Source organism: Labeo rohita, chromosome 9 (assembly GCF_022985175.1).
Source record: "Labeo rohita strain BAU-BD-2019 chromosome 9, IGBB_LRoh.1.0, whole genome shotgun sequence".
NCBI classification, from domain to species: domain Eukaryota; kingdom Metazoa; phylum Chordata; class Actinopteri; order Cypriniformes; family Cyprinidae; genus Labeo; species Labeo rohita.
This window is the reverse complement of record NC_066877.1, coordinates 18,661,063-18,688,770: the sequence shown is the minus strand read 5'-3', so window position 1 is coordinate 18,688,770 and position 27,708 is coordinate 18,661,063. Positions and strand designations below refer to the sequence as shown.

The 27,708-nt window shown below is 36.2% G+C and overlaps 1 protein-coding gene across 11 annotated transcripts in view; it reads left to right on the top strand.

Annotated features, from left to right (window-relative positions):
- Positions 1 to 27,708, top strand: part of stxbp5l (syntaxin binding protein 5L) — a 153,908-nt gene that overhangs the window by 92,833 nt on the left and 33,367 nt on the right. For 7 of the 11 annotated variants that reach the window (XM_051119694.1, XM_051119692.1, XM_051119689.1 and 4 more), the window contains exons 6-20: positions 1,887 to 1,950; positions 3,227 to 3,310; positions 7,879 to 8,002; positions 8,879 to 8,954; positions 9,524 to 9,681; positions 13,230 to 13,302; positions 15,401 to 15,548; positions 15,693 to 15,760; positions 17,975 to 18,015; positions 18,360 to 18,577; positions 18,913 to 19,079; positions 19,217 to 19,342; positions 21,573 to 21,724; positions 24,096 to 24,164; positions 25,358 to 25,423. In XM_051119694.1, the coding sequence (XP_050975651.1) occupies positions 1,887 to 1,950; positions 3,227 to 3,310; positions 7,879 to 8,002; positions 8,879 to 8,954; positions 9,524 to 9,681; positions 13,230 to 13,302; positions 15,401 to 15,548; positions 15,693 to 15,760; positions 17,975 to 18,015; positions 18,360 to 18,577; positions 18,913 to 19,079; positions 19,217 to 19,342; positions 21,573 to 21,724; positions 24,096 to 24,164; positions 25,358 to 25,423 (1,634 nt within the window). The remainder of the gene's footprint in view (positions 1 to 1,886; positions 1,951 to 3,226; positions 3,311 to 7,878; positions 8,003 to 8,878; positions 8,955 to 9,523; positions 9,682 to 13,229; positions 13,303 to 15,400; positions 15,549 to 15,692; positions 15,761 to 17,974; positions 18,016 to 18,359; positions 18,578 to 18,912; positions 19,080 to 19,216; positions 19,343 to 21,572; positions 21,725 to 24,095; positions 24,165 to 25,357; positions 25,424 to 27,708) is intronic. The other 4 variants (XM_051119695.1, XM_051119693.1, XM_051119691.1 and 1 more) reach the window with 1 other exon arrangement.

Sequence of the window (27,708 nt, the reverse complement as noted above, 5' to 3'; positions counted from 1 at the left end):
CAGGGGAAGCCCGACAAAAAAACATGTATTTTACACCCCTGAACCCTATTTTTAACGGGGGACCCCCTCAAACTTTTGAGTAGCTATTGGGCAGGTTTTGTTGTGACAACCCTGGCAACCCTAGTATGCATCTTTACATAAAACAATAATATAGTGCTCCAATCTGTTCTTAAATTAATGACAAAAATTTTATGCAAGCGAATCATGCCCGCCTCTAAAGTTTAGCTGCTAAACTTTAAACAAAACAATAATGGTGGATGAGTTAGCCGAGTGCTAACTGATGAAACAATACAGTTCGTAAACCAAAATATGTCTACTGTAATGTCTGAAGAACGAAAGACAAAAAGAACTATTTCAGTAAGACAGTAATATCATGCTTTACTTGGAAACCTAAAGCTGCATAAGGTATATATCATATATTAGCACAAAAAAGAAATATATGATTACTCAGTTGAAAATGAACACATAACATATCAATCGTACTTACAGGTTGTGCTTCGGAGATGCTTGTTAAATAAATAAATACGATTAAAAGCCAAAGAAGATAAAAACCAAGATTAGAAAAGCAATCCTCAGTAAAATGACGAGCACAACAAAAGGTTCGAATTGTATTGCTGTGGTATCATGGAACAAATTAATTTTAACCACTGATTCCTCACATCATCTTCTTTCGGCAATGAAAAAAAAAGTACTTTCACAGCCCAGATCTCAGCATTTTGTCAACATGATGTAAACACACTAACTAGCGAAAGTGTTTGTGGGCAGGTCAGACTGTTGGTATTTGATGCTAATACGTTACCTATTGACGTAGATCGGTAACAGGCAAAAGATTCGAAAATATAACGACTTGTAAAGGCAATTCTAAGTTGGCTCTTTCTTTTGAAAGACAATACATTTATGTATAATGAACTTTTTTGATTAACAACAAAGACTGTTTACACTGAAGGATAGCTACATTACAAACTGCAATAGAGATATTTTTCCAAAACCCATATGTGTGTATGTATTTATAAAATGCATCAGTGTTATGTGTGTGGAGTGTGTTATGTTACGGAGTGTTGAAGACCAGGTGTGATGGGCCGTTCTGTACCTTGAAGTCCATGGCCACTTTTTCGTCCCATTGGGGATCAGTCTGAATAGGAATGACGTCTGGGTAAAACTCTTTTGTATCCTCCTCGCTCTGACCAACGTTTTACTATTTTTCTGTCTCTCTTGTACTTGGCACATCCTCACACAATACCAGGGAAGTAATTTCACTGGAGGCTGTCAGAGCACATTTTCTGACCTGTCGCTCTTCGCCTTTGAAATACTACTGAAAAGAAGACCTTGATGTGTCCAATTCTGCTGAAAACACTTTCAGACCTTTGTAGCATTTACCAGTAACCTGTTGTGTGACAAAATTCTTCTTCTTTATTGAAATTCTTCTTCTTTATTAATTTTTTTCTTCATTAATTTTTTTTTTTTTTTTTTTTTTAGTTTAATGTCCGAACAGCTATACAGCAATTTTATGTTATGCCTAAAAGGAATAGATTACTGCAAAACCAGAGACGTGATTATTAGTGCATTGACTTTGGTATTATTATTCCCCTTAATAAAATGATGTTTCGGCCTTGATGCATTTCCTGTTGAAACAGGATGTTCTTATCATTTATAGATTCGCTATAGAAGTTAGCTTAAGACACATTGCTAAACCATAAAGAGAAAGTCTGTACAGTACATTTTACATGTTTACATCTGCTAAAAGTTTATTTTGTCAGCTTTTATAAGTATGTTAGTATATAGATGACCTCAGAGCTAACAGACATGAAGCCGCAAGCACAGAGAATGTGTCATTTCCATCCTCCTGTTATCTTTTGAAGGATTCTTTTCTTTTTTTTCTTCCTCAGATCAACAAAGACACACCCAGGCCCTGTTGTTCATCTGAGTGACAGTCCAAAAGATGAGGGAAAGGTGAGGAATGCATTTCTTCCTTTCTCATTTTTCACTGGTATCAAGAGCTCAAAACTTTTGAACTAGTGAACACAAAGGCTTTACCGCTATTAAGAAAAGGAACATTACTGTTCCTTAGTGTGACTGCTGGAGTTCTTTATAAAAGGTACTTTGCATGCGTTGGCACAGTTCTGATTCATTAACACTCATCAGGATACACACACACGCATGCATACACTTGTTATGTGACCCGATGTTCACCCCGACTACTGGTGTTAACATCTTGTATTGAGGATGCATACTAAAAACATCTCTCTCACTCTCACAAACTCACAAATTTACATTCATTTAAAGAAATAGTTCAGCCAAAAAATGAACGTTTTATTATCACGCACTCACCCTCATTTTGTTCCGACCCTGTATGTGGAAAGTTATTTTATGCAGAATGAAAATGGATAGTGATTTATACTTCCAAGTAGTCAGTAGGTCTTTTGGAGCTTGACAATATAATTCCCCATCCAGTTTTCATTGTAAGGAAAAGAACAGCTTGGACATTCAGCCTAACGTCTTTTGTGCTTCCTGGAAGAAAGAACATAATGTACAGGGTTGGAATGACATGGAGGTTAGTGATGAAATGGTCATTTTTGGGTGAACTATTTCTTTAAAGCATTTCTCTGATCTGCTGTCTCCAGGAGGAGGCATGGCATTTTGGAGTGGGTACTGTGAGGTCATCTTCCAGGAAAGGAATCATGCATGATTGCTGTGGTTACATGCTGTTGTAGCCACAGCAGGTCAGATGCATAATGGGAACAGATACGGACAGGCTTAGGGGACCGGTAATGGTTTGTAAGAAGTAGACAAAATAGAAAATATAAGACAAATATAGGAGGTAGAGACAGTTCAGTTTCTAATTCATTTGAATTTCAAATTCCAGTTGAATTTTCTGTAGTGTGTGACCAGTTCAGTTCAAATTCACATACATGAACCAAAAGGGAGCCAGTTCCTAAATTTAGAACCCCCCCCCACCCCCACCCCCCCAAAATCGGTGCCAGAGAGAAGATTCTCAGGATGAAGCATGGGCCTCTCTTGATCACTGCTTGTTCCATCATGTCCAGTTAAATAATAAATGTGCCCAGTCACTGGTGTGTCTGTTTTGTTCTGACCCAAAGCAGCCAAAAGGCTCTTGACATTTGTAACACATACACTCTTACCTCTGTTTCCACTATTTATTGCCGTTCTGTTGGGATTTATAGACTCCTGTTTCTCTCTCTCTCTTTTCTGTGTGTGTGTTCCTCAGTTGCTGATAGGTTTTGAGAGTGGTACGATAGTAATGTGGGACCTGAGGGCCAAAAGAGCTGACTTCAGGATATATTATGATGAGGTGAGTGTCAACTGTTTGTCACTTACACTTCCTTACAAAGGTGAAATGTATTTTTTTGCATAAAGCTACTTATATATATACAGTTCTTAATACTGTGTGTGGTTACCTAAATGATCTACGACTGTTTAATTGTTTTGTGATGGTTGTTCATGAGTCCCTTGTTTGTTCTGAACAGTTAAACTGAGCACTGTTCTTCAGATAAAAATCTTCCAGATTCTGCAGATTCGTCAGTTTTCCAGCATCTTTTGCATATTTTCAGCAGTGACTGTATGATTTTGAGATCCATCTTTTCACACTGAAAACAATTAAAGGGTTCAAATACAACTATTAAAAAAGGTTCAAACACTCACTGATGGTCCAAAAGGAAACACAATGCACTTTTTGAATTTAAAGATCAAGTTAAATTGTACTTAATTTGCCTTCCGGGAAACATGCAAGTAACTTCTGTTGCTTCCGAAGGGCAGTACTAAATGGAAAAATATATATATATTCCAACAACATAAGAAAAATTTGGACATCTTCATTCTGTTCAAAAGTTCACCTCCGGCTCTTAATGCATTGTGTTTCCTTCTGGACCATCAGTGAGTGTTTGAACCTTTTTTAAAAGTTGTGTTAATAATATTGTGTTTATTAATTCAGTAAAAAGAGTAATATTCAAATGTTTATATTTTAATATGTCTTAAAATGTATTTTATTCCTGTGATGCCAAAGCTAAATTATTAGAAATTATTCTATTATGCTGAGTGGTGCTCAAGATTTGTTTTTAATTATTTTTCATTTTGAAAACAGATATGCTGCTTAATATTTTTGTTGAAACTGTGATTAATGTTTCAAGATGCTCACACACTGCTGTTTAAAAGTTTGGGATCAGTAAGATTTTTAAAGCTTTTTTAAAGAGATTACCTCTGCTCATCAAGGCTGCATTTATTTGATCAAAAGTACAGAAATAAACAGTAATAGTAATACTGTGAAATATTATTTCAATGTAAAAAAAAACAAACAAAACAAAAAAAAAGAAAAAGAAAAAGAAAAACCTTCCTTCTATGTGAATAGATTTTAAAATGTAGTTTCATGAATTTTTAGCATCATTGCTCCAGTCTTCAGAGTCACATGATCCTTCAGCAATCATTCTAATATGCTGATTTATTATTATTAAAAACAGTTGCTTAATATTTTTTATTGGAATCTGTGATACATTTCAGGATTCTTTAATAAATAAAAAGTTAAAAAGAGCAGCATTTATTTAAAATAGAAATGTTTTGTAACAATATAAACTATCATTTAAAAGTTTTTAGTGGGTATTTTGTTTTTTCTTTTTTTGAAATAAATTAATACCTTTATTCAGGAAGGATGTGTTAAACTGATAAAAAGTGATAGCAAAGACTTGTTGTTTTCTGTGTTCTGTTTTGAATAATTGCTGTTTTTTAAATCAAAAAATCCTGAAAAAAAATCACAGATTCCAAAGAAACATTAAGCAGCACAACTTTTTCCAACATTGATAACAAAAGCAATAAATCAGCATATTAGAATTTAATTAGAATTGATTATTTTTTTCCTGTATTTTTGATCAAGTAATTGCTGATCCTAAACTTTTGTACGGCAGTATATATGTTTATATTCATATTATTTTTTTGTCTCTGTGTGGGTGCACAGTGTCTATGTGTGTGTGCGTATTTGTGACCCGAAAGCTCCGGTTTATCATCTTGTTATAATCCAGCCCTCAGCCAAAAACAAGACAAACAAAAATAAATTGGAGAAAGAACAAAAAAACTAGGCTATATAAATAAAAAATGACATCGTTCTCGCTCTCCATTGTCCAAATAAATTTACTTTTGGTGCGAAACACTTGGCTCATCTGCTTGAGCCCCCCCCCCATCACACTGTTGCTGATTTACAACAACACTGAGCACAAGTCACTTTTCTGATTTAATTTCCCTCCTTGTGCCATGTGGATCTGTTTAGCATAATCACTGCTTGGCACACAACTTTATCTTTCTTCTGAAAGGGGAACTGCCTCCTGCAGCCAGCTGCTCACATTCATCCCTCCAAAACATGTTTCAATCACAGCGCCCCTTGGCTCACAGTGGTGCGCACAAAACCTTCCAAAAACTCACCCTTTTCTCCTTCCAACGCTTTACTGCGGGTTTCAATTCGTTGACGGCGCCCTCTGATCATCTGTCAGCGCTGCCTGTACAGAGGCACCATCGCTCGGCATGCGTTTGTCAGAGTGGGTAAATGGAAATGTCTAGGGGTCTGCTAATTGCTACTTTAGATGCCCGCCTGGTATGCACGTGTGTGGAAAAAAACATACTTTTAATAGAAAGGACTTTGAATGAGTGAGGGAAGAAACTGGGGGCAAAAAGACAGGATGGAATGAGAAGCTCGACACAAAGGAATGCATTTGTTAGTATTGAACGGAATAGGAATGGATTCGGAAAGGTACAAAAACTATTTCCCTCATGTCTACAAATAGACTGAACAGAGAACAACCACTATCATGTTGACCAACCACCTTTAGATTAAATTTCAATAATATACAGTAGAACATGTTCAACGCTTTCATACACACTCCTAACAAACATCAAATAAATCTGACACTAATAACATTTCGCTTATTATTTACTGTGTGACATTAGTAAGTAGATGAGTGGAGATCAGGCTGCTTTGATGGTGGAGTAATTACTGATATCGGATTATTGATTCTCGGATGGATAACAGTCTGAGAGAGAGAGAGACGGAGATGTAGAGAGAGGAAGAGAGAGGGAAAGAGACTTTGACAAGCAGGAACTATCAGTCATGTCTTTAGTTCTCTGATTTCTCTCATTTCCGGAGCCAAACTGAAGATGCACACATGTGACAGCATCTCTGAATTTCTTTTTCTCTCTTTCTGTTTTCTCTGAGCATTTTTAGGGCTCGAGCACCGGTGATGCGATCCTATTGGATTTGCTCAGTTTCTTCTTCTTCTCCAAAATAAATTGCATTTTGAGGGCATTTTTAAAACTCATGAAACTGCACACACTCCAAAAGTGGTTAATATTTACATCTTATGTAGGTTTCAGAAGTGCGTGTGGCAAAATGGCTTGATTGCACCACCTATAAAATTTCAACAAAGTGCCCCTCAAGCTACATTTCACATACATGTATGAAATTCGGTAGACACATTTAACACACCAATACCTACAAAAAATTCCCCCCCGTACGAAGTCTGAAACCCAACAGGAAGTCTGTTATTTTGAATTTTCTCGTCAGGTTTTGTGCCGTTTTTGCCATTTTCAAGCGTTTAAACAAACTCCTCCTAGAGATTTAAACAGATCAACAGCTAATTTGGTCAGTGTAATCTGAAGCCCTTTGTGATGTTAAATTGCGAACATCTTGAGTTTTCTCGATGTTTCTCCATGAAACAGGAAATTGTTATAATTGAGGCATACAATGTCTGATCTGCACCAAACTTCACATATTTGATAAGTGTCCTGTCCTGAACGCATTCCCATGCCCATATTCAGTTATAGTCATAACGCCACCTGTTGGCAACAGGAAGTGACATGTTTTATGCTGTAACAAACTCAAACTCCTCCTAGAGATTTAATGACAATGACATTATATTTGGTCAATCTAATCTTAAGGCCTTTGCTATGTTAAATTGTGAAGATCTTGAGTTTTTGTTAAAGGGCGTGTCTGTGGTGGCCTGACAAATGTTTAATGTTTTTCCATGGAAAAAGAAGTAGTTGTAACTCAGCCATACAATGTCGGATCTGCCCCAAACTTCACATGTTTAGTTAGAGTTCTGGCCTGAACACATCTAAAGGGCAATATTCAGGTATAATCATAGCGCCACCTGCTGGCAACAGGAAATGACTTGTTTTACACTAACTTAAACATGCAATGTCCAATCTGCACCAAACTTCATATGTTTGATAAAAGTCTACATGCCAATATTCAGTTAAATCATATCACCACCAGCTGACAGCAGGAAGTTTGGCACATATAACTGACTTTGACATATTCCTTTTATATTTACCACTTTAAATGCATATTGCTCACCGTTCGCTGTTTTCCTAAAATCACCAGGTGGCGGTGAGCCTGGGTGTGAGGGCCCTTTCAGTTCTGCTTACGGCTTTAATTAATGTTGCTTCTCTGTCTTCTTCTGTGGTTTGTTCTCTTATGTTCACCAAAGCTGCATTGATCAAAAATACAGTAAAAACAGCAACAGTATGATATTTTATTAAAATTTAGAATAACTCTTTTCTATTTTAGTATATTTTAAAATGTAATTAATACCTGTGATAGAAAAGCTGAATTTTCAGCAGACATTCATCAGTTCTCAGTCTTCAGTGTGACAAGATCCTTTAGAAAACATTCTAAAATGAAGTAATTATATATGCTTAGCAATAGCTGAGTCATGTTCCTCCTCTTTTCTTCCTTCTTTCCTATCCTCGGCTGCACTGTGGCACAAAAGTGGCCAAATAAATTAACATAATGAAACAAATGATTTGTGTTATGATCTTGCAGAATTTTAAATGTTTATTGATGTAGTCCTGATTGCTTCTCTTCTGGTGTCTCTCTGTCAGGCCATTCACTCAGTAAGTTGGCATCATGAAGGGCGGCAGTTCATGTGTAGTCATTCTGACGGCAGTCTGAGCATGTGGAATCTGAGAAACACAGCCAAACCTTTTCAAGTCACCTTCCCTCATGGTGGGTACACACATAAAATATGGTCTTTTATCACATACTAATAATAACTAGTGCAAAACTAGTTTACACTTTTTTGTATTTAATTTAATTTAAGCATGGTTACACAAACATGTTCCAGTCATGCTCTATATGAATTGTATTTTTAATGTTTTTAAAGAAATTGAAAGGCATATACATGAAAAAGGCATTGACCTCAAATTACCAAATTTTATTTAATTTAATTTAATTTAATATTTTGTTTTATTTTATTTTATTACAGTTAAAATAAAAGCAATAATTAGAGTTGCAGTTTTATTTGCATTTTTTTGCTATCATACAATATGTGATATTTTAACTTGTAAAAGAAAAAAAAATGTTGTGGGTGTATCATCCTTACGCCCAAGATTTGGACATTATATATTTACACCAGACTAACCCTAACCCACACCCAAAAGAATCTTAAAAACAAGCATTTTTAGAATTAAAAAAATATGTCAGTCTTACCTAACATCTGTGGCTAAATTTGACCCCAAAGTATAGTTGAGTAAACCCACGCACACAGTTAAAGACCCCATCAGCCATGACTCACCATCTATTAGTGAAATCTGACTCTGACGTAGTCAGCAAACACACCCCCTCACCAGGTGTGTTCATTATGGAGGATGATTCAGTGTGTGGGTTCGCAGTGTGTGTTTTTGATTTGACAGGAATAAATGATTCACTCTCAATCTTTGCCACGATGTTTGGGGTCCCGGCCTTGAGCTCAGTGGTTATATAAAGATGAACACGCTCACACTGGGAAAAGTGGTTTCTTAATCAGAAAGTTCTGGACATTTACGTAAGAAATTTTCAGGTGAAACAGTAAAAACTCACCATGTTGTCTCTCTTTTTTTTCAGGCAAGACTCAGAGAGATGGTAGAAAAGAGTCATGTAAACCCATTCTCAAGGTCGAATACAAGACCTCCAGAAACAGGTACATAAGAGAACACACAAATGTCCCAAACTCACCTATATGCAGCTCGAGTGTTGTGGATAAATTTAATCCTCCTATTTGTTTGCGACAGATGTGTCCAAGTTCCACTCGAGAACCATTACTGCTTTTTTATCTTGTCACAAAACAATTAAAGTTTACTGCTTGTTTTTATAAAGCCTGTTTTCCTTGGGAGATGAGCAGCAATACATAATTTGAAGAAACTTTTATCTTTGCTTGTTTTTTTTGCCTTTTCCCCCATGCTCTGTTCAACGAAGTGGTCATGAGTGGCCGCCTCAGTTTTAATGATATTTTAGATTAGCTCGGCTGTAATATTGTTTTTCCCTTTTTGTTTCTTCCTATTTGCATAGAGAGTATTTCAGGATTGTGAAAAAGACTTAAATTGAAACAATGCATTCCTACAGTATCCACGTATTTAGGGGATGTTTAATGTCAAAGTTGTTTTGTGTGGCATAAAACACGCCTTCCAATAACATAGAAGCTATTGGTTCTTGACATGATAAAGAAATAAATTCAGACAAACACATTTTTTTGTATTTTCCGTCTTGCAGTAGTGAAGCATTTGTTGTCTTCTCTGGAGGCCTTTCCTATGATAAGGCAGGACGGAGACCCACCCTAACCATAATGCATGGCAAAGCCATTACAGTGTTAGAGATGGACTATCCAATAGTGGACTTCCTAGTGCTCTGTGAGACGCCCTATCTCAACGGTGAGTGTACTAAACAGGTCAGTCCTGTCTCCTGCTGTCTTCCATATCATTGGTGTTGTTTTTGGTGGGATATTTAACTGGATTGAGTAAAATCAAGTTTTTGTTCTTTCTCTCATTGTAAACCCAATCATTGATGTTCACAGAGAGTGGAGATTAATTTAAGTGAATCCGTTCATTCGTTCAGAAAGTTCTTAATGATTCAGTTCAAAACAACTGATTGATTTGAAGCATTACTAAGTAGAGTTCCAAGAAGTCCCTGTTCTACATTTGAAATCTTTCTTATTTTGAAATGAAATATTTATTTACCATTAATTACACAATTTTTGGTATTATTAAAGGGGTCCTATTGTGCTTTTTCAGTTTTTGAATTTTAGTCAGTGTGTGGTGTTTATGTTTGGGCACAAAAAAGATCTGCAAAGTTACAAACTTCAAAGTCCACTCCAAAGCGAGATATTTCGTTTTTAAAAAATTCCTTTTCAAGAACTACAACGAACGGCTCCTTTGGACTACAGCATTGTTTTCCGGGTGCTGTGACGTCACAACGCTGCCCATTAGAATATCATTAAAGGGGTCATCGGATGCAAAGTTCACTTTTGCATGTTGTTTGAACATTAATGTGTGTTGGCAGTGTATGTAGAAATCTACCCTATAATGATAAAAATCCATGCAGTGGATGCCCATTTTCCACAAGTTGATATGATTTTTAGGGTCTTAGTGAATAGTCTATAACATGCTTTGGTTAAAAATCCTCAATGGTAGTGTAAAAAACACCCTTTTTAAAAATCAACTTATTCTGGTCGATGTTGCTTTAAATGCCCCTCTCTTCTCTCTGTGGAGTGATGAGCCTGTTTACTTTAGCCGCATTTAGCCACAAAACTAGGCAAGACGATTGCAAAGATTCATAAAAACCCCTTATACTCACTTTTGCTGTAAGTGAAGCTGGATCATGAATGATTTGCGCGAACATAGATTCATTTGTTTAGATCGGGAGGTGCATTCCCTTCACAAACAAAAGTCATCCACTGCATCTTCAGCGGCTCAGATATCAGGAGTAAATGACGACTGCTATGTTCATTATTATTGTTCGCACGAATCATTCATGATCCAGCTTCACTTACAGCAGAAGTGAGTCTAAAGGTTTTTTTATAAATCTTTGCGATTGCCTTTTATAATAATGTGCTAGTTAGCAAGTTTAGCGGCTAAATGCGGCTAAAGTAAACAGACTCGTCTCTCCACAGAAAGAAGAGAGGGGCGGGGCGAGCACAGCTCATTTGCATTTAAAGCAGCCTCAACCAGAAAGAGATGATTTTTGCAGAGCTTACTTTGGCAAGGTAAAAAGGGTGTTGTTTTACACAACCATTGAGAATTTTTAACCAAAATATATTATAGACTTTTCATTAAGACCCTGAAGAATCATATCAACTTGTGGAAAATGGGCATCTGATGACCCCTTTAAATACAAATCATATTAAAAATATTAGGCTGCTTGTAGCCTTATGCTGGAGATGGTTTCGGGCAATGAAACTAAGTATGTAAAAATGTAAATAAATTAGCATGATAATATCATGTATCGGCAATCTCACAGGTTGACCATAGGACCCACACTACTGTAGCATCAACTATACCTTAACATATCCTTAACTATAAAGGAGCAGACTCAGCTTGCTGCTTTGGCAAGGGGCTTGGCAGTACTGAAACACAGTCTAAGCTGTTCGCCAATCACAACGCAGTGGGAGAGCTAACCATTCACAATACATTTTGTTTTTCGGAAGGGGGCCCTTCATCAAACCCGTAACTAATCAAGCCATTTGTGCCAGGCTGTGGAGAACAGTATTGTAATAATGTAAATTATGTAAAAATAATGTGTTTTTCGAACCACCAAGCGTGAGAGCATGTTCTATCTAGTACACCCTCAAAACAAAATCAAGACTTTGTAAAAGAGCATAATAGGACCCCTTTAAGTTTGACAAATTAGTGTGTGGTATTATATTTCAATTTAATTTTATATATTTGGTCCAGTCTGATGTCATCACTTTAAATAAGATCCTGGTTGTGTTTGTACTACAGCACATTAAAAATAAATAAATAAATAAATAAAATAAAATAAAAATAAAGACACTGTTAGATTATTTATTTATTTATTTATTTATTTAAGCTTATGGTTTTAACATGTATCTCAATTTATTGTTCAATCCCCCAGAAAATTCTCCATTACAATTTAATGATTATATCAAGTATTCAGCTATTCAAAAATTTGGGGTCTGTAAGATTTTGTAATGTTTCAGAAGATTTCTATTTCTTTTAAGATTTATATTCATCAGTGAATCCTGAAAAGGGTAGCACGGTTTTCTAGTATTGATAACAATAAGAAATAAGAAAATTCAGCTTTGTCATTACTGGGAATAAATTACATTTAAATAAAACATATGAAAGCAAACATTTCTTTTAATTGTAATATTTCATAATATTACTGATTTTTGATCAAATAAATTTAGCCTTGGTAATTATAAAAGTCATCAGAAGTCTTAACCAAACATTCAAATAGTAGTGAATCATTTACATAAAATCTTTAGAAACAGCCAGCTCAAATGAGTAATCCATTTGAGAATCTGACATCAGTGAGGTGAGATGCTACAGAGGAATTGATTCCGAATGCTTTGAGAAGTGACATCTTCAGCTCTGTTCAGTCAAGGGGAAAGAGTGTATCGCTATATCTGTCTTTTTCTCCTGAGAAAAGCAGAGACAGACAAAGCCCTGTCAAGCACATGTACACACATGCACAGAATTTGCTCCCCAGAATACAACAGCAAAGAGATGGCAAACATCCAGCAAATGTGAAGTAATTTCAATTGTTACCCATTTTTATCTTCCTTTCTCCCTCTCAACTCTCTGCCTGTGTTCATTCTAACTAGTGCACATACAGCACAGTACATGGTCCTGCATTTGCACGACCTGTACGATTTTCACGAAAGAGAATAATGGATTCTACTGTGTCTTCAGAGCATAATTGTTACACACAAACACACAGAAGATAATTAATGCCTTCGTCCCCTTGGTTTCAAGATGTCACCTTGTCATCAGTTCTCCCTCACAAGGCTTAAAGCTGAAGTGTGTAATTTCTGCGCCACAAGAATAAAGGGAATTACAAAAATAATGAGTTTTTTTTGATAACTCACTCCATCTTCCACTGCCCAGACAAACAGATCTCACAGGCTAGTCAGGATGCTCAAATAAACGAAGAAATGTTAAGGTTACACTTATGGGGAAGTTAACCTGCAAATGGTTTATCTACATATTACAATGATATCTTACCAAAAAATGAAAATGTCGTTATGACTTTCCTCTGTAGAACACAAATATTCATAACATGTTAATTATGGAAAAAGTGTTTTTTTGTCCATACAATAGAAATCCGGTGTTGTCGTTTCATACGTCTTATTTAAATGAAGTACTTTCCATATCTAGAGTCATAAATCTATGTTTTTGTGCCCTTATGATCTGGAATTCATCAATGGTGATTTGTTAAGATGTTGTGTTTGTGTCGACAGAGGTCCAGGAGCCATATGCGGTGGCGGTTCTGCTGGAGAAAGATTTCGTTGTGGTCGATCTCACCCAGAGCAAGTGAGCAATCTCTTCTTCAGCTTCTCTTTCTCCTTCCGCTGTCATACTCACACACTTAATGCCCTGTGTGTGTGGCTGAATGATGTAACTCAATGTGATGTACTCCAACAACACCTCACACTAGTACTTCCACCAGAGGCAACATCGCCCAACACTCAATAAATTTTGTGTGTGTGTGTTCCTTTTGAAGATGCTTTGTGGAGAAGGGTTTAAATCTGAGAGTGTGTGGTGGTAGTGTGTTTATTTGTTAAGGGTAAATATCATTGGAGTTGTCACTCATAAACATCCATCAACTGAGTCATTATTAGGAAGCAGAGCCAAGGTCAGGCTGACACTCTCTCTTTCTCTCTCTCACGCACACACCAACTGGCCGTTTGTCACTCTTTTAAGTATTACTCCTGCCATAGAAACTTTGTCAGTTGACATCAGATGTTTTCTTTGCTATAAGGCCATTTCTTCACAAGGACGCACTGAAGGAATAAAGAAACTGCTGAACTCAAACTCTCAAAGAATCAGACGGTCGTCCATAAATTCCATTAAACTCAAACTTTAAATTGTATTTTAGTTTAGTTTGATCTTCTTTAAAAACAGTTATATAGTAAAAGCAATAAGCCCCTCAAGGCTGCAATATATGTTACAATACAGGCTCTCTTTAAAGTGTGGTAAAATCACACACAGCTTTGAGCTTATTACTTTCAGATCAGCAATAGCAATATGATAAAGACACTTCCATTCAAGACACTGCCATTCAAAAGTTAGGGATCAGTAGGATTTTTAATGTTTTTTTTAAACATTCATGTTTCTTATGCTCATCAAGGCTGCATTTATTTAATCAAAAATACAGGAAAAATCTAATATTGTGATTACGATGTAAAATAATGTTTTTTTCTGTTTTAATATACATTCAAATCTAATTTATTCCTGTAATGAAAGCTGAATTTTCAGCATCATTACTCCAGTCTTTAGTGTCACATGATGCTTCAGAAATCATTCTGATATGCTGCTTATTATTATCAGTTTTTTTTTTTTTTTTAATTGAACTTGTGATACTTTTTTTCAGGATTCTTTGATGAATAAAATGTTAAAAAGAATAGCATTTATTTAAAATAGCAATCTTTTCTAACAATATACACTACCGTTTGGGGGTTAATACATTTTTATTCTTTCTTTTTTGAAAGAAATTAATACTTTTATTCAGCAAGGATGTGTTAAATTGACAAAAAGTGATAGCAAAGACTTATATTGTTAGAACATATTTACATTTTGAATAAATGCTGTTCTTTTTAACTTTTTATTAATCAAAAAACCCCTAAACAGAGATTCCAAAAAAATATTTGGCAGCACAACTGTTGCCATTATAGATAATTCTAATAATAAATCAGCATATTAGAATGAATTTAGGGCTGGAGTAATGGCTGGTGAAAATTCAGCTTTGCATCACAGGAATAAATTATATTTTAAAAGTACATTAAAATAGAAACCTATATTTTATATTGTAATAACATTTTTGCAATATTACCATTTTTTCTGTATTTTTGATCAAATAAATACATCCTTGATGAGCATAAGATACTTTAAAAAACATTACAAGTCTTACTGATCCCAAACTTTTGAATGGAAGTGTACATTTATTAGGAATAAAAATAACACTACACTTAAAATGTGTTATCATGATTACATTCTTAATTATTATTAATTCTTCTGATGGATAATATAGTTCAGTTGCTTAAATATAGGCTAATGGCTTCAATACAGTACCTGTGGGTATCAGTACCTGTTAGCCCACTTATAGTCGCCCACAGAGCACATTCTATAAATAGCCTCAGTTTCTTTTATCATAATAATGCTCTTTCTTAAGTATTTCAAACATGTAGCCCTTTTATTCCTTCCGGTCACTCTCACTTACAATAAAGTTGGAGACCCCTGCTGTATGCTGTTTATGGTAGCATAATGCACTTTATTACACAATTCATTTCACGGATGCGTGTGTATATTTTATGAAAAATTGAATGTGACTCTTGCATTCAGAATTGAGAGTCAAAGTCTTCTGTGTTTTATAAATGCTTGTTATTTATTTCAAAGTCTCTCTCTCCTTTAGTTTTCCTATCTTTGAGAACCCCTACCCCATGGACATCCATGAGTCTCCAGTCACGTGCACGGCTTATTTTGCCGAATGTCCCCCCGACATCATACCCGTGCTTTACTCCATAGGAGCTAAACACAAAAAGACCGGCTACAGTCACAAGGTTTGTCAAAGTTCTTTTTCAGTGGGCTAAATTGCAGGCTTTCATTTGAAATGCTCAGTCAATGTACGACAACGTACCATCTATTTTGCAAGTCAGTTGAGTGTTTTAGAAACAGTTTTTATCAGTTTGTGTGTTTGTGTTCAGGAGTGGCCAGTCAGTGGTGGCACATGGACGGTTGGTTCACAGACATATCCAGAGATTATCATCACAGGGTAAGTGGATTTGTATGCGCTTTATGTTACCCACCTTAAACTGTTACTAAAAACATACAAAGTTCAAAAAGTCATACCGTGAAGAGTAATTACAGTTTAGAGTAGCTGTTTTTTATTGTAATATATTTTAAAATGCAATTTGTTGATTCATGATTCTTTGATGAATAGAAAGTTCAAAAGAACATAATTTATTTGAAAAAAAAAATTTGAACTGTAGTGTATGCTTTGTAACAAAACAGAAAAAAAAAAAGTTGTTAATTACACATTATATTTACTTGGATTTTACTCTAAGGCGTTGAAGGCAAGAAGGATTAAAAAAGCTTTTTTAGCATTTTAAATAAACATACAAACACATAAGCAAACAAGCTGAGTAAAATATGTGCTTTTTTATCTGAAACTGAACGTGTGGATGGCATAGTTGTCCCTGAGCAACACACTTCATTTTCTCACTTGGATGCTTGTGCATTTATCACATTGTCGCTCACAGCAGTATTGACAGGTAAACAGAAAAATATTGGGAGTAAAAACTGAGTGTCACACTTGTTGCCAAATCTCCATTGAATGATGTTTAGATATGATACACTCAGTCAAAAATTTTTGAACAGTAAGATTTTTAGTGTTTTGTAAGGAAGTCTCTTTTGCTCACCAAGCCTGCATTTATTTGATCCGAAGTAAAATATTTTTACTATTTAAAATAGCTGTTATCTATTTGAATATATTTTAAAATGTAATTTATTCCTGTGATCAAAGCTACATTTTCAGCATCATTACTCCAGTCTTCAGTAATACATATTTTGTTGCTGATTTGCTGTTCAAGAAACATTGTTATTATTATCAATATTTAAAACAGTGAATTTTGTTCAGGATTCTTTGATGAATAGAAAGATCCAAAGATCAGCATTTATCCGAAATAAAAAGCTTTTGTAATATTATACACTATACCATTTTAAAAGCTTGGAGTCAGTATAATTTTTTTTAAAACTTTGGATCAAATAAATGCAGGCTTGGTGAGCAGAAGAGACTTATTTAAAAAAAAAAAACATTAAAAATCTTACTTTTCAAAAACCTTTGACTGGTAGTGTAAATTAATGGGTGTTTCTTCAAAAATGGTCAACTTCGACCCTGTGGACTTTTACAAAATAAACATTTAACCTCTTAACTGTCACCAGCGGGACACCTACGTTTACTTCACCATATTACAAATAAATCCTAATCTAATCATGACAAACTATATATAGTTGGAAAGGTCTAAGACTTCTAAATATATATTTTATCACTGTTTTGTGTTGCAAATTATGTAGGAAAAGTAATAGATTAATGTATGACAAGAGTGCACCTCAAAACCCTATATCATAACAGAGTTCTGATCTTTGTCACAAGAAGACTTTCTTAATTGGCTTTTTCCCTGTCACGCTTTAGAAATCATAAGAAATTATATATCATCTGAAAACTTAAAATTTCATTAAAATCCATTTTAAAATCAGACAATGTCTATGTTCAAAATGAGAGTGACAGTTAAAGGGTTAAATTGGCTTTCCAGACTTTCTCTAGTCTTTTTTCATGTATCTACCAACAATGTTCAACATACATGCATCCCAAATGGATTTCATGTCAGTAATATCACAGTATTATTTACACCAAGTCACATGATGTTATGATTTCATATATTCATGTAATCTGAAAAGTAAAACACCTTCTTATGATTAAAATTAGTAAAATTAAATAAAAATGTGCTTGTTGCACTTTATCTTGAACTTCAGTAGCTTAAGAAGGGTTGTTGTGCAGGAATAACAAATAGAAAAAAAAATACGGCTCACACAAGTTGGCGCTTCCTACCTAAAATAGTTTCTCACCCCTGCCTCAAAAAGTGAAACTTTCCACCCACATGTGGAGGTCATTTATAGTATTTTTATATGCTTGAAAACTCTGGATTGATTTTGTTTTTGTTCCGAAGCGTGCATTGATTCCGTTTGTTTTCATTTGAAGTCAATGATGTCTAAAATGTGCCCTTCTACTTGGCTCTCATTGGTAAATGTATCGCACTTCTCCGCTTTAATTCAATAGCGCTATTGACCCTGCGTGTTGTTCTCTCTGCCTCTTTTCCCCTCCTGTTTCCATAGCTGTCATTGCTTGCTTTCTCTTAAGCGGTTTAACACACACACTCATTCGCTCATACGAACGCTTTTTGTCCTTCCTCTTTGTTGTCCCCCTCAGACATGCAGACGGATCAATAAAGTTTTGGGATGCCACAGCGAGTAAGTGTCTATGCTTTGACAAGCTCGTTCCCCCCTTTCAGTCTCATGCTGTTTCCGTCTCACTCTTTCTTACCGCTGCCTCATTTTGGAAGAACAACCTCCCTTGATGCTTTAACATATGTTTCCTCATTTCTCATTTCATTCTGTACAACTCAGACCAAATGATATATGACCAATATATATATATATGATATATGATATATGACATTAAGTGTAGTCGATCGATCTTAACTTGCACCAGACACTAATATTTCCTTTAAAGCACTATTTCTGTTTAAACACCTTGTACATCACATTCAATATGTAGTAAGATGTGATGTGGTGATAACCTCCATCTCTGTCAGTCACACTGCAGATGTTGTATAAGCTCAAGACGTCAAAGGTGTTTGAGAAGCCTAAGAGTGGAGATGTGGGACGCAGCGCTGAGCTTGTGGAGGAAGACCCCTACGCCATTCAGATGATCAGCTGGTGCCCGCAGAGCCGTATCTTTTGTGTGGTCGGCATCAGCGCCCACGTCATCCTGTACCGCTTCAGCAAACATGACGCCAACACCACCATCACAGTGAGTTGAGAAAACGAGTTTGCTCTTAAAGTGATAGTTCCCCTAAAAATTTGGTCAACGCTTACTTTCATGTCATTGCAAACCTGTGTAACCTGTGTGGAACACAAAAGATATTTTGAAGAATATTTTGTCTGTACAGTTAAGGTCAGTGGGTTCCAAAACAACAGTGGATGCCACTGACTTATATTGAATGGACAAAATACACTTTTGTGTCTTTTGGTTTTTAGCAGGAGAAAGAAAGTAATTTTGTGTGAACTATTCCTTTAAGGTGGTCCTTTAAAAGTTTAAGTACGTTCTGTGGATTTGATAGATTAACGTGTTGTATTTGTGTGTAGTCCCTAGAAGTGCGATTGCAGTGTGAGATGGAGGACGTCATCTCTCCGTCGGATACAGAGAACACTCCATGTTTTTCAGACCCCAGCGGTCACTCGCCCCAACCTCAGCCTCCCAGTCCCCGCAGCAACACGCCGGACAGTGTGCGAGACAGCATTCCTTGCCTCAAGTGAGACTATACAGAAACTCTCAATATTTATGTTTTTTTACAGATGACTTGACAAGACATTGTTAGGTTAAATACAAGTGTAACAATCAAATGAGATTCCATAGTAAACTTAATTTGAATACTTTGACCTCACACAGGGTTAAAGATCGTATGATCCGAATGCCTCCTGGATACCAGGCAGAGCTGGTGGTTCAGTTATTATGGGTCGATGGAGAGCCACCACAACAAATCACCAGCTTGGATTTAAACTCCGCCTACGGACTGTAAGTGGCCCCTTGTTTTTTATGTCATCCATTTTATTCAGCCAATAGAATCTTACATTTTTCCTCTAAGTCAAAGGGTTAGTTCACTCAAAAATGAAAATTCTGTCTTTAATTGCTCACTCTCATGTCGTTCCAAACCTGTAAGACCTTCGTTCATTATTGGAAAAGAAATTGTGGTACTCTGTTGAACGCACATCAAAGACTGGCGCTGAAGCGAATTAATTGTTGAATATATATATATATTTTTTTTTTGCACATAAAATGTATTCTCATAGCTTCATACCTTTCTATATTTTGAACGTGTCAGTCGCTGTCTATGCAGGGTCAGAAAGCTCTCGGATTTTATCAAAAATATCTTATTTTGTGTTCCAAAGATGAACATAGGTCTTATGGGTTTGAGGCATGAGGGTGAGTAATTAATGACAGAATTTTCATTTTTTGAGTGAACTCTTTCTTTAATATTGTTTGATCTAATTATCTTGTGAATACATACTACAGTATTCAAATATATCATGGTAATAGCATGGTTTTGTGGACTTGTTTGGGATTATTTACAATGGTATATGCGTAATCAAACGTCAGTCCTCCCCTGTTTAATGTAAATGATTTTGTCATCATCAAAACTCCAAACTCATGTGTCCAGCTGTTAATATTCCAGCTCCCAGGGTGTTTGATTTTTGATGAAAGGGGTGAAACTCTAATTATAATTTGGCCTTCTTTTGAATCGTTCACTTGTTGTCATCCTGTTTTGATTCAGTCGCAACCATGTGCAGCTTTAATCACTAATGCATTATCACTACAGGCAAAGGCTGCTATGGTGATGTCTGGCTACAGTGGTCAGAAAGACTTTGAATTCCTTTGAATTCAGTCCAGCAGATTAAATGTCACTGCACGCTTAGTGTCATTCAAGCCAGAACTGTGCGTGTCTTGTGATTTGTTAATTCATGACTGGACCCAGTGGTGTGGGATTTACCAGTGATTAAACATTTTTCAATACCACATGAACCTTCATCTATCTATCTATCTATCTATCTATCTATCTATCTATCTATCTATCTATCTATCTATCTATCTATCTATCAATCTATCTATCTATCTATCTATCTATCTATCTATCTATCTATCTATCTATCTGTCTGTCTGTCTGTCTGTCTGTCTGTCTATCTATCTATCTCACTTTTGATCAGTGTAATCTTATTTACATTTTACTGTATTAAGAATTTTAATATAATTTTGAACAGGATCATTTATGTGTATTCACTTTAGATTTGTGGACCATATGTACATCTGGCCAGTATTTGGTCAGGCCAGTACTAAAATAAATAAATAAATAAACAAATCAAACAAACCAAAATTTTTTAGCATTTTTGTGTATTTGAACCCTTTCCAACAATGACTGCATGATTCTGAGATCCATCTTTTCACATTGAGGACTACTGAGGGATTCATATGCAACTATTACGGAAAGGTTCAAATGCTCACTGATGCTTCAGAAGGAAACAGCATACATTAAGAGCTGGGAGTGAAAACTTTTGAACAGAATGAAGATATTTGCTAAAATATCTTTTTTTTTTTTTTTCCGTTTAGTACTGCCCTTCAGAAGCTACAGAATATACTTACATGTTTCCTAGAAGACAAAATAAGTTAAATTTACCCTGATCTTCAAATTCAAAAAGTCCCACCCCCCACCCCCCGCTCTTAATGCATTGTGTTTCCATCTAAAGCATCAGTGAGCGTTTTAAATTTATGTAATAGTTGCATTTGAGTCCCTCAGTTGTCCTACGTATGAAAAGGTGGATCTCATAATCATACAGTCATTGCAGGAAAGGGTGCAAATACACAAATATGTTGAAAAACCAAAGAATTTGTGGGACCTGAAGGATTATCTGAAGAACAGTGGGCAGTTTAACCGTTTAGGACAAACAAGAGACTCAAGAAAAAAAAAACACACAGCTGTGGATCATTCAGGTGACAACACAGTATTAAGAATCAAGCGTATGTAAACTTTTGAACAGGGTCATTTTTATGAATTCCACTATTGTTTTCTCTTGTGGACTTTATGTGAAATATCTTATTAAGGTCAGAACTAAATAAAAAATAACATGAATTTTGTATGATCCCCCTTATTTTGGTCAAATTTTACGACATTTTGCAGATTCTGCAAGGTATATGTAAACTTATGTTCTGAACTGTAGTTGTGTATGACCAGTGAGTGTGTGTGTTTTTGCAGGTTGGCTCTAGGTAACTGCAATGGTTTGGCAGTTGTGGACTACCTGCAGAAAACCATTCTGCTTTGTATGAGCACCCTGGAGCTATATGGATCCGCAGACCCTTTCCAGCGACTAACACGCTCTCCTCGCAAAAACCGGCAGTCCACATCAGGTACACATGCACCATGTGTCTCAGAATCCCACAGATGTTCAAATACACTGTTTCACTGTGTAACAAAGCTGTAAAATAAATATCAGCTGTAAGCATACACATCACTGGCATGCATCTGCACACATGCTCAGCATTTCAGCTATCAAAAACAAACTTTTCAAATCTCAGGCTTCTGTCCTTGCCTGTATATATTCTGCCTCTCTTTCATTTAACACACACACACGGTCCCTGTCTTTAACTGCATGGGACAGACTGCATTCATGGTTGCCTTCTCTGCATGTCGTCTGTTGTATCTCTGTTGCTGTTGGTCTTTGCCTGAGCACGACACCTAACAGAGAACGCAGCGTAACCTGCCATACGGACTCGCTGTTACTAATCCAGCACAGATCACACTCCACCTGCCCTCCTCTATCCTCCTACCCCGACTGCTCACGCACATACACGCTCACACGGGCCATCCAGAGAAAGGAGATGTCATAAGTGAAAGCTGAAGATGAAGATCTGTTTTCATAGAGCTTCATCAAAAGGAAGCTGCGGGGAGGCGGCCATGCTGGCTCCTCACTTCAAAGTGGTTGCTCTCCCTCCTCTTGTTCAGGCAGCCGTATCTTTAGAAACTGAGAGGCTTTGAGCCGACATGGAGATGCAGAGGTGGGCAGAAAGGTCGTTCGGTGCGGTCGAAGAGTGATTTTGATCCGTAGCTTATGTAAGCTCTCAAAAAAGAGAGAGAACGTCTTAACTCTCACCCACACACTCAGGCCAGTGTGTATAAAGAGACTGTTTTGTACACTCTGTCTCTGTTTTCCAAACTGATGGCCTGAAAGGAGCAGAAGGCCCACTCAGTTTTGATTCTATCATTGATTATGTACTTTAGTCTTTCGCTTTATATATGGTGGGATCCAAAAGTCTGAGACCACTGGTCAGAATGTTTCTATTTTTAAATTTTAAATTTTAAACATATATGAGGGGTGGCGAACTCCGGTCCTGGAGAGCCGCAGCCCTGCAGAGTTCAGCTCCAACCCTAATTAAAACTGACCTGCCTGTTGCTTTCTAGTAACCCTTCAGACCTTGATTAGCTTGTTCAGGTGCGTTTGATAAGGGTTGAAGCAAAACTATGCAGGGATCCAGCTCTCCAGGACCGTCGTCGCCACCCCTGATAATTCTTATGATATCTATGATATAACCATTACTCCAGTGTCACATGATTCTTCAGAAATCATTTCAATATGCTGATTTGCTGCTCAAGAAGCATTTATTGTCAAAAACAGTTTCACTGCTTAATATTTTTGTGGAAACTGTGATGGTGTTTTTTTTTCATAATTCTTTGATGAATATGATTTTTTAAGCAGCTGCTTGAGGCTTTTGATCAATTTAATGCATCATTTTTTGATAGATAGATAGATAGATAGATAGATAGATAGACAGATAAATATCACTGACTCCAGCTGTTTGAGACTTTTGATCAATTTAATGCATCCTTTTTTTTGATAAATAAATAAATAAATTAAATAAATAAATCTCACTGACTCCAAACTTTAGTCTGGTATTGTAAATATGTTTAAATCATGTACACCCATATGAGTTAAAAACCAATAAATTTTTGTTTTTTGGCCATGAATTGGTCAAAAATAGGCTTAATTGATTAGTGACAAAAACAGTGCAGAAAGTATTTGTGTTGTATTATAAAAATTCTTTGTTTCAGATTTTAAAATCCAAAAGCTTTCTGTTTATCTCCAGGTTTGAAATAAATTTCAGAACTTCAGTCTGGTCTCAGATTTTTTGGACTCCACTGTATCAGTGCTGCAGTTTACACTGTATGTGTAGCGACACAATAAAACTAAAATTGTACAATTTTTTTCAACTTCCAATAGGTATAAAGACAGCGAAGCTTGTGATCCGCCTGTTATCTGTTGCTCACGTTCGGTTTAGACAGGATATCCATCAGCAAAATTAATCCATATCTAATACTCATGCATAAAAATACATCTTCACATATACACTTTTAGATAGACAAAGAAAAGGCATTTCTATTTATGTTGATATTTATGTTTGTTTTGTTGGTTTGTTTGTACGATTTCAGTGCCACTTTCTTCGGTGGCTGTTAATCCCAAATGGTTTTTCCCTCTGTTGAGTTCTGTTATCTGCCTTATTTTTTGTTGTTTTCGGAAGAAATAAAAAATGCAAAAAGTTAGGCTACATTTTCCTATTTTCATTCCTTCATTTCTCCCTCAGTACACTGGGTCTTGCTCGGATTGCGGTCACACGCGTTTTGTCACTCTGAGCCTGTTTTGTTCTTCTCTCCTCCTCTTTTCCTCCCTCGCTCCATGTCTCCTCTCGTGGGTGGCGGTGCTGGGGCATGGGGGCGCTGTTGCAGACTTTTGCATGCGCGGCCTGTCTAACTTTTATTCCGATTCAAAGAAACGGATCCGTACTTCCTACCAGAGTAAGTCATGTCTCCAGTGAAACGCCAATGGGGGCAACACAAAAGCAAGGAGGCAAAGCACAGACAATGGGATGTCATTTATCAAATGTGCTACTTTCATGAAGTTTAACAAAAGGTAGAATTACCATATTACGCTCTGTACAGTATACTGTTATTTATGATAATTGAATTGATTGTTACAGAATATCATATTCACATATTCTGAATTTGCATACACTGAAACATCCGATAACAATCTTTGATTGTCTCCTTGCTAAGTGTTTTATTGATTTGTGCTGAAGGTTTGTGTAATGAACCAAACACACATAACCGTGTTCTCACACTAAATGAAAAGGAAAACTATCCATAAAATCTTTTTCCATAAAAAAAGACATTTTTAATACTAATTCATACTATATTTTTAATGCCAATAAAAATCAACACTGCTAAAAAAAAAACAAACATTGTAACTGAATTTAAATTATTTACAGTATAACTTTTTTAAAAATCTAAAAAGTACCTGATAATCATAATATCCCAAAAAAATTCAATATCTCAGAGAAAAAAAAATACTCTGCCAAAGGATATATCTCATTTGTGAGAATAAGGCTTTCACTGCATTCCTGTATATGACCATAATAATAAAGTTATTATTATTATTTTGAACTCGTCAAGATTTGCTAAGTGTGTACTTTGCAGAAGAACTTTATTTCACACACACACTTGTAAAATGATGATATTTCAGCAGTGCAGGCCTTATCATATTTTTACCGTCATGCCTTGAGTAACATCGATGCGATTTTTGTCTCTCATGCATACACACACATGCATGGGATTGTTGGTGGTATTGGTGCACGTGCTTGATTCTGGAGTTAATATACCCAGTGTTTCTACAGTGGTTAAAGAGTTCATATCACAGCAGACAGGAGTAGAACAACCATGTTGTGGCTAAATATATATATATATATATATACATATATATATATATATATATATATATATATATATATATACGTTAAAAGTATATACACAGTTAAAAGTTTAAAAACTGTGTGTACATCTTTCTTGCATCGCTCCAGGATCATAATAGTGTCTCAGACCACATTGTTTGTCCTGGTGTTTTGATGCATGCAAATGTGTTTGGTGGTAATGGAACCTGGTTATTTTTGTTATCTACTTCCTCTTACTGTGCCTTCCATATTCCTCCATGACAGGCCTTACAGAGCTTTCTGATAATCAGGTGTCTTTGGACCTAGAGAGGAGCAAGTCACCCACCTCAGGTAACTATAACCACTCCTGTGCGTACACATCCCTGATTTCCTCACCACCTCTGATAATCACGCATACCTCTATCTTTGATAGCCACACCCATGATTGGTCACACCCACTAAATACTGCCACACCTTCTCACGACCAAGTCTCATATATATAACACATCTATTCCTACTTCTGATAGCCACACCCATGATTGGTCACAGTTACTAAATATAGCCACACCCACTAATGACCACACCCACCTCAAATAGCCATGTAACCAATCATAATCACGCCTAGGGTGTGTTCAATTTTTGCATATTTTTTTTCTATTCCATTTCTATTTCATATTTTTTCTTTCTATTATACTTAAAATATCCAGATGGAATACGTATTTAACCAGAAAAAAAGTTTGTCATTTTGGAAACAACAGTACTTAAAGGTATAGTTCACTCAAAAGTGAAAATTCTGTCATTACTTACCCTCATGTCATTCCAAACCCTTCAGAACACAAATTAAGATATTTCGATGAAAAAATATTTAATGAAAATTTTTGATGAAAGCTTTCTGACCACTGCTGTCACATAGACTGTTTTAAGGATGTGCTTACTACCGTTCTGGGCCTTGAACATGTCACGCTTTGCTGTCTATGCAGTGGATATCATCAAAAATATCTTTATTTGTGTTCCAAAGATGAATTAATGACATAATTTTCATTTTTGGGTGAACTATCCCTTTAACATACTACTAATAGCCCATGATTGGCAACTCCTACCCTGTAAAATCATGACTTCGCCCTCCTCTCATTGCCTCATCATCTCTGATAATCACACTCACACTTGATAGCCACACCCATGATTGGCCACACCTACTTAATATAGCCACACCCTCTCATGACCACGCCCACTACCCATTTTTAGCCACATATACCCAATATAACCACACTCACACAGCCACACGCATCTCTAATAGCCACACCCCACAGAAAACAGTGGCAGGGGAGTGTTTGAGAAACCTGTTTGATAACGGTCATTAATTTTGAAATTCCACTTGTGGTGCAATTGTCACACATTACAGCTTTAATGACAAAAACATTAAAATAATAACACTTCATCCTGCATTTTTTTTTCTTTTCTGTCCTTTTTTTTAAGTTTCCCCACAGCACAGGTCTTCAGTCCCTGGAGGCTCTTTCCTCCGCTCTCTTACTCTAACGTCTTTGTTTCTTCTTTCTTCTTTAAAGCCATCATAACCTGTGTAGAATTTTTATGAGGATATGATAATGTTTACAGAGCTTTACTCAATGTTTGCATCGCCTCAGTGGGATGAACATGATGACAACAACAGTGCTTGTCCTTGAGGATCTAAATAGAGCTCTTAATTTAGAGGTATTTCAGTAAAGCTTTGATTTCTCAGGGGAAGATATATTGCATTGTGTCTTTTTTAAGTTATTGTTGTTTGAAATATCAGAGGCACATTTTGTGTGGTGTCTCAAGAATTCAAAATTTGCTGTCTGTTTTTCTCTCTCTCACTTCACTCTCATGTCTCAGTACAATTGAAGCCTCTGCTTGTTTTCCCACTTCCCAGCTCAGCAGGCAGCCTGAAAGATGGAAGTCACTTGGGATGGCGAGCTGAGGGATGTAGCCTGACATTAGTAGTTTGAGAGATAGAGAGGAGACATGAGGTTTACTTCTAAAATGTGGCTGTGCATCAAGCATTTAAAGGAATAATTCACCTAAAAATTTGCAAACCTATCCACCTTTTTCCTCATCGTGGAAGTAAGCCTCTGAGTGGGTGAGACTTCCGGTTCATTATCCGCTATAGGGAAATAACAGCGTGCAGGAAACAGTAAAACTGCTCTACAAACCAGTGTGTTCATAATTAAGACAATGCATTAAAATAATATGTTAAGACACACCAATTTGCAATATCAAGCAGCAAATGGAGCTGTTTTGTACAGCTAAAAATAGCTGGACGTGAATGAGACAGGAAGCTACACCCATAAAATTTACAAATGGCCGTACCTGCTCTTACAATGAAGAAAAAAGTGGATATAATTTTTTCTTCTGTGGAATGCAGAAAATACGACATTTTGAAGAATGCCCGTTCATGGACAACAATGACAGAATTGTTGAGTGAATTTGAGTGAATTCTGGGTGAAGTGTTCTTTTAAAATCTCAGTTCAGTTCCTGTAGTGAAGCATAGGATTCACATGTGTGTGATTTTCTCTAGAATGGTCTGTGGTAAAGAACTGACTGTCAGAACAGTAGCTTTTGTGTGTTTTCTTCTGTGGGATTTGTTGCGTTGGGCTTCA